The 7821-nt window shown below is 51.2% G+C and overlaps 1 protein-coding gene and 1 pseudogene across 1 annotated transcript in view; one reads left to right on the plus strand and one right to left on the minus strand.

Moving 5' to 3' along the window:
• Positions 1 to 376, plus strand: part of LOC105509274 (golgin subfamily A member 6A-like) — an 11573-nt gene extending 11197 nt beyond the window's left edge. Inside the window, exons 14-15 of the mRNA XM_011938448.1 lie at positions 1 to 90; positions 177 to 376. Coding sequence (XP_011793838.1) covers positions 1 to 90; positions 177 to 376 — 290 coding nt within the window. The remainder of the gene's footprint in view (positions 91 to 176) is intronic.
• A 3332-nt stretch (positions 377 to 3708) lies between these two features.
• Positions 3709 to 7821, minus strand: part of LOC105509275 — a 14164-nt pseudogene continuing 10051 nt past the window's right edge.

Below are 7821 nucleotides of genomic sequence, written 5' to 3' on the forward strand. Positions count from 1 at the left end.
AATTCCTCCCCGCTGCCCAGAACCCTGTTGATGAGCCCGCTCCAGGGGCCCCAGCCACCCAGGAACTTGCGGCTGCCGAGGAGCAGGGTGGTGAGTAGAGCCCTCAGGCGGGGTGTGCAGGCCGGAGCAAGGGAGGCTCGCAGTGTACTCAGACCCCCGCCTCCCTCTCTCCGAAGATTTTCACGACAGCGTGGAGCCTGCAGCGGGAGAGGTCAGGGAGGGTTCTCCCCGTGACAACCCCACTGCACAGAAGATCCTGCAGCTGCTTCCTGTAATGCAGGACACCCAGGGGCACCCAGGCTTGGCCACCAAACCCTGCGTCCCATTCTTTTACCGGGCAGCCGAGAACAGGGAGATAAACATCATCATCATCTGAGAGTTGGTCAAGAAATTTAAAAACAACAACAAAAAGTTATGGGGTTAATCCCCTACACAATTCATCTACCTCATTGGAATGTTAGAGCCCCTCCTGTTTATTTATGTTTCTAATTTACAGTTTAAATTTCTTTGTGAAAAGTTAAGGGAGAGTGGGTCTTTTTCTGATGTTCACTCTGGCATCCTTTACCATTTTGGTTTTTAATTTGATAATTGTAGGTCATTAGCTCGCATATTGAGTTTGCCCTCACATGGTGGGAGTTCAAACACACAAAGACCCACTATTTGCACAAAACTATTCTTACTGGTTTGGAATAGGCTGCCATGCTTTTTGAATGTTATTGCAGCATGTATATTCATTACAGAATTCAGATAAAATCTGCTTATGTTCTGCTATGATGTTTGATCAAATCCTAATCACAGTGAGCTCTTCATTAGCTCAATATTGGTTTGCCCTCAAGTGCACACTGTTTCTTACTTTGTAATATGCCACTGTGAGTATCGACATTTAGAGTTGTTCAAAGGCCGAGAACTGGAAACAGCCTTTTCCCTGTTTTCTGTGTATTGGGGATGGGAGTAATAACATTTTGGGGAGCTTTTTAAATCTCACAGAAGGGGAAAGTAGCCTGCTCTGGCAGCTGTGTGCAGGATAGAGTGTGTTTCATTTGTTCTGGTGCAAGGAATGAGCACTCTACTATGGTAGTTCCCTTAGGATTTGCATGTACTCTGGGCTCATGAAGATATTGCAGCATGAGCTGCAGCAGTTGGACTCTTTCTCAATGACCTAAAGAGGGATTCTTTCTGAGAAATGAAAGGCTCCCATCATTGACTGTGGATGCGGAAAACCTTTTCTAGCTTAGAGCATTTATATCTACAATACATTTTAAAGTCAGAGTTCATGTTACCTGTTTTAATCACCTGTCTCCACGGCCAGCAATCCCCAAAGTTCAGGACCCGTGATGCCCTCCCAGGAAACTGACTGCAATGCAGATTCTTGGGCTCCACTTCAGAAATTCAGTAGGGCTTGGTGGGGCAATATTAGAAAGTTAGAGTTCATCAGAAATGTAGAATTTTAAAATGTGAGTTCAACTGAATAAATTTGAATTTCTGTAGGAAGTAAAGAATCAAAATACCTATTTAAAGATTGCAATATATGGTCCTTATTTTTAAAGTATCTGATTAAACCTGATAGGTTTTCCAGAAATGAAACAAATCAGCTCTAAAACCGAAGCTGATATTGAGAAAATGTGAAAATGTACGTCAGCCCTGTCCGTAACAGAGTTGCTCTAAATCTTTATCTTACAGAGTCACTGTAAAATAATATAGTTCTTGAAAAATGTAACTGCTGTGTTAATGTTTTGAAATAAGTTAAAACATTTTAAAATATGAATACTGTAGTTTAAAACAAAGAACCTGGGGGAAGGAAAAGTAGAGAAAGAGATGCCAATTTCAGTCTGAACCTTTATTTGCCAAGTTTTCTTAGAATGACTTCTACCAATTTATGAATTCCTGTCAACAGAATGTAAAATGGAAATACTGAAAGACTGTTGTCTAAAGTGCCATTATTGACTGCTACTGTGATGCTACTGTAATGTAATAAATTAGGAAATTGTTGCAAAGTGCTATTTTTGCCTTCAGATTTTGTGTGTCTTGAAAACTATAGTATTAAAGATATTGAGACTGTGCAAATCCTGGGCACACTTGGCATGAGATCATCAGTTTTTATTTTTACAAAATTGTAACTATGCAAGTGTATTTATTAAAAGAACACAAACTAAAAAGAAATTATGGGAATTTAAAACAGTTGTGGGATGAAAAAGTTATGGGATAAAAAATGCTGTGTAAAAGTTGTGGCAAAAGAAGTGGAAAAAAGTAGGAAAATGTTTTATGAAAAGTTTTTTTAAAAGTTATGAAAAGGAAATTATGGGATTTTTTTTTTTTTAAGTCATGGGATAAAAATAAAAGCAGGCCACTGTCAGCATAAGCCTGGAGAAGTGGGGCTGGAGTCTCTGCCCCCACCATGTACCAACCACCCCTTCCCAGTCACCCCTTTACCATTAGGGTAGCAAGACAAGACCCCGTCTAATGGAGGGAGACAAACAGACCCTTTGCCACCTTGACCAGGGCTGAGTCCTTAAATTTCTGGACGGTGATGTTTCTTGTTGAAGAGCCAGAGGCTGGTGGAGTTGGTTTGTTTGGAGGAGTCCTGATGGCCTCCCTACTCTCACCAAAGCAACTTTTCCCTCAAGGGGGCTCCCATCTTCTTATTCAGAGAGGCAGCTGCAGCAGTACAGTGGGGCTAAGTGTAGAGCAGGCGAGGGCACCGGCTGCTGGGGTGGCCCCCCTTCCCCAGTGTACATATAGTATCTGTGTAACATTTTGTATATTCCGGGTGGTAGGGCCATCCCCTGTATAACTAGTGGAGGCTGGAGCTGGCATATGAGGAGGAGGTTCTAAATGTTATTTACAGCTGGGAAACTTATTTATCTATAATATAGGACAGAGGAAGGAGGTGAGGATGGGGTCCTGGTTGACTTGGTGATGCGACTTCTGTGTATTTTGCTTTTCATTTTGGAATAAATGGATTTAGTCATACAGCTCAGCCTGGTGGGTTCCTGTTTCCCTCACTTGGTCCTGGAGTTTGTGCCACTGAATGAGTAGCCCAGAGTGTCTGAGCATGTCCAGCTGGGCTGTTGGGGACCTTCCAGGCCTGTTACCTGTATGCTGCCTGGTGACACCTGGTGGATTTCATGTGGACTGCTATAGCACAGTACAGCCCTGACAGCCAACAGGCTCAGAAGCCTGATCTACCGGTGGCCGGGAAGGCAGGGGTATATATATATGTATATATGAGTATTTATAGCTATTTATAAAACAGGGCAGGGGCATGCCACAGAGGGGGCACAAGTTTTCAGGAATGGTCACACCTGGATGTGTCAGCTCACCGCTACAACAGACTAAGTCACAGATGAAGAGGGCTGGCTTTGGGCTGGGAAGCCTCTGTTAAGTCACAGGACACCTGCCCCGCAGGCTTGGAAAGGGAGGCCTCTGAGAAGAGGGGGATCTGTTTAGAGGTCAAAGTGGGGCCTGGGGCTCTCAGGACGGGATGGACTTGCCTGACCCAATCAGCTGGCAGTTGGAGAGAAGAAAAGAGAAAATAGGAGAGGGAAAAGCAAGCAGAGAGCTGGTGAGGCAAACGCAGAGCACTGGCGTGCCACAGCAGCTGTGAAGAGGGCTGGAGAGGGGAGGGCACAGATGCGGGTGTGGCAAAGGTTCCTGGAAAAGAGGTGCCAGAAGGGAAAGGGGAGGAAGATGGAGGGAGGAGCCAGAGCTTCACAGGTAGTGCATGGGGGATGCGGCGGCCCTCCCCAGCCCACACACGCTGGCCTCACCCATGGCACCCAGGCAGTGCACCCACAGTTCAGACCAATGCTCAGCCCCCTTGGGCTTCTCTCTTCTCTGGTCACCCTGTCTTCCAACTCCCTGGCCCAGGGCCACCTCTTGCTTGGGGAGCCCCACCCAACTGCCACCTGGCCTGATAAGGAACACTGCTTGAGCCAAAATGGTGAAGCTATAAGGGATGGATGGCTGGAGTGAGCGCCAGAGGCCCCTCTGGGTGGTCAGCAAGTCCAGGGTCCTGTGAAGGGACCCTGGGGAAGGCAGGGAGGGCAGGTAGCTGGATGCCACTGGCCATAGACTTGTAAGTCTTAAGAGGGGAGCCTCAGCTTGTTGCTGGGTGGGAATGCTACAGGTTTCATAGGTGAGGCTGGGCCCTTCCTGCTGGGAAAAGCAGAAGAGGGAGAGTTCATGGCAGGAGAGGCAGGTGGGCTCACTAGGCGGAGCTCAGCTGGGCCAGCAGGCACTGTGATCCCCTTGGCTGAATAGCACAGGAGACCCCTAGGAGCAACAGGCCAAGGTGTGTGAGCCCGTTGGCCTGTGGTAATGCTTCAGCGGGGGCCAGGGACCCTGCCTTCAGTCACACACTAGCAGCTATGATGGTACCCGGGAGGATGGGAAGGGGGCTGTGTGTCCCTTCCTGGCCTGTGAGGTGTGTTGTGGGATGACCATGTGTATGGGACTCTTAAGGTTTTATCCTAGATCACCACTGGATTGCCGACAGATAGAGGAGGTGGGACCCTGACTATCATCCCTGCTCTGCAGTGGATTCGGCTCTCGGCACTCCCAGGCTGGGAGCTGGATGCCCTGCCCTGGCAGCGTGACTCAGACTGCACAACAGGTATGGCGTTCCTAGACCTCTGGCCTCCTCAGACTCCAGCCCCACACAATGCCCTCCAAGCTCCCAGCCCCTACACCATAAACCCTACACCATAAACCATGAGCTCTATGCCCTCTCTGATGGCTCCAGAGAGCACCCGTGTCTGCCAGCTTGGGCATGGAGCCTGTTCCAAGAGCCCCCAGGCTCAGCCATGGAGGCCATGGGCAGTGGCACTGATTCCCATGGCTCACAGGGAAGGGAGGTGAGAGAACCAGCAGCACGAGGACAGAAAGACAAAAGAGCAAATCTGCAGTTCCAGAAAGGAGGGGCAGGGAGCCTGGATCTGAGGTCCCAGGTGTGCCCAGTGTGGAGCTGGTACAGCAGGGCGGAAACACCATTCATGCAGCAGGCGGCCAGGCATGTACCTACCATGGCTGATGCTCCTCAGGGGCCACTGATAGTGATTCTGAAAGACAGCATCAAATCAACATGGCAGCTCACGTGCACGTGTGAGGCAGGCCTGGGGTTGGGGGACACACACATGCACATGCCGGGGTGTGCACACACATGCTGTGAGGCCCCACTGCCGGCATGCACACCCTAACACACATGTCCACAACATGCATACGCTTCCTTCCCTGCCACCTCCCAGTGCCCAGCACCCTCGCTGGCTGGCACGTGCAGTACAGATGTGGGGCATGCAACCACTCAGCACACTGAAGCACACACATGGGCAGAGTCACAACACAGAAGCTCACCCACACACAGAGACATTTGCACCAGCTCCCTGCACACTCATGCGTGGCATGCTCAGAGGACCACCCATGCTGCTCATGGAGACAGCACTTGCTCACTAATGTTCAGCTGTCATTTCTCCACCTGAGAGCCTTCCATGGCTCCCTACTGCTTACAGCATTGAGCCCCAACAAGCCATACTCTTCGGACTTTGAAGTTCTCCACCCTATGCCCCACCCTCCCCACAGAGCTCTTTCTCATTCTGTCTCTGTTTCCTGCTTTGGCCAGTGGCTGTCCTCAGTGAGTCCCACACTAAACCTCTGCCCACACTGCAGCTCTTTACCCAGATACCCTCCAATTCCTTGCCACGTAAGCCTATCTCAGTCATGCCTGGACTGCATTGAAGCCAGGCTGCCTTGAAGAAGCTCTCCAAGACTGCCCTTTTCCCCAAGGCAGGGTCAGGACTTGCCAAATGTTTTGCTTGCGTTAGCAAGACTGGAGTCGGAACAGGCATCAAACCTTACATCCCATATGTCACACCTCACCACAGACCTAGGTGCCAAACACCCTGAAGAGTCTGAACTCACGTTGGCAGTTAGCAAAGTGCTCCTATGGCCACCTCTGCAGTTAACACAGCATCCCTATGGCCACTGTCTCCCTTAATCCCCACAGCCACCCTGGGAGAAAGGCAGAAAGTCACCATTTGATAGAAAGGACCCTGAGGCTCTGGAACAGAAAGGGACTTGCCTGAAGCCCCAGGGTGAAGCAGCATCTCTGGACTCCCAGTCTTGCCCAATACTGTGCTACTTGCCTCTACCCATCTCCGTTCGTCATCAGCACATCCTAGGGCAAGCCCCAATCCCTGCCTCATTTTGGTTTATGGGAGCTGGACCCACAGCCCCTCTCTCCAGCCATTTGGAAACAAAAACAGATGCTATTGTTTTCCTTAGAGAACCTGGCCAGTGGAAACAGGGCACACTGGGAATCAGAGTGAATGTCCTTGCAAGAGGGCCATGGATCAACAAGTCCAAGCCAGGGGATGTAGAATGCTTTTCCTTAGAAATCTTTGGGAGTGAAGTGGGCTTCAGACACTCCCATCCCTTCCCCAGCAGCCACCTCTACCACATTGGTTTAGACTGGGTAGGGTGGCGGGGTGAGTGGATAAAAAATCAGATTGCTCATGGCCCCCAGGCTCCTTCCCCAGCTGCTTCTGTCCTAGCCCAGGCCTGGTGCCATTCTCACACTCTCACACTCATGTGATGTGTCACACACGTCACAAACCTTGATGGTCACACAGTCACAGCCTGGTCTCCGCTCCTGTGGGCCAGTGGCCAGACATCCCCTGGGATGGCTCAAAGGAGTCAGGACTTGGAATTGGGGACATCAGGGTAGCTGAAGGAAATCCACACACCCAGCGTTTCTCAGGGTTCAGACTCTCTGACCTGAGGTAGGCTCCCCAGGGGCTGGGAGAGGAGTTGAAGGGAATGGAGGATGGAGGACAGCGAGAAGAAGAAAGGAGGAGGAATGCAACACGTGGGGTGGCTGCCAAGAGTGAAAATAGAGGGAAGCGCCATGTAAGTGCTGGAAAGAAGGGGGTAGGTGGGACGAGCCCCATAGTCCCCTCCCCAAAAACGACCACCTCCGGGACTCAGCGCTCCCTGGGGGGCAGGCTCCGCCAGCCCTCAGCCACATGTGGCTCCAGCATCCATGGTCCCAGTGCCTTGGAAGGAGAGGGCCGGTTCTGGCAGCCAGGTCTGATGCTCTGGAATCCAGTCCCATGTCAGGGGAACATCTGACCCCTTCCCTGCCCAGTTCAGTGTTGTGGGACAGGGCTGCTGTCAAGATAGTCCCCAGTCCTGCCCTCCTCCCCGAGTGGGCCAGATAGCCCATGTAGCCTCTTCCCCACTTGCCTTTGTGGCACTGCCAGCCTGGCCCTCTGGTGCCCATTCAATCTAGTCCTTCATATTGCTGGGGCAAGGGGAAGCTCTGAGTAATGTGGGACTATAGAGTGCGTGAGGGTTGCTGATGGCCGGGTCCCGTGCCCTCCCCATTCCTGCGCATTCTTGACAAAGGCTCCCAGCAACCGAGGGTATGCAGCAGCTGTAGACACCAGCCTGATGAGTATCTCATTGTGGGGAGGGGGCCATAACAGGAGTGGGGCTCCAGGGAAATACAGAACCCGGGACTGGGAGGTGTTGATGTGAGAGGCCCAAGAAACCTCGGCTTTGCACTTGCTGAATACCATCTGCGCCTCTCAGGAGGGAGAGTGCCAGGCTCAGGAGGTCCCTGCCCAAGCAAGGGAGCCTGGAAAGGGGGCTAGGGGTAGGCTGTGCCATTTTCAAGGGCTGGCGGGGGGACCAGCCAGCCAGACCCCTCTGGAGGTACTTGGGGCAGTACCGCGTGCTGTGACTCCTGAGCGACAGTCAGCTCTGCCCCTCACAAGACTGATCCCTACTCAGAACTCACTGTGATCATGTGCTGGGTCCAGATGCCCA

Source organism: Colobus angolensis, unplaced genomic scaffold (genome assembly GCF_000951035.1).
Source record: "Colobus angolensis palliatus isolate OR3802 unplaced genomic scaffold, Cang.pa_1.0 Scaffold172, whole genome shotgun sequence".
Taxonomy (NCBI): Eukaryota; Metazoa; Chordata; class Mammalia; order Primates; family Cercopithecidae; genus Colobus; species Colobus angolensis.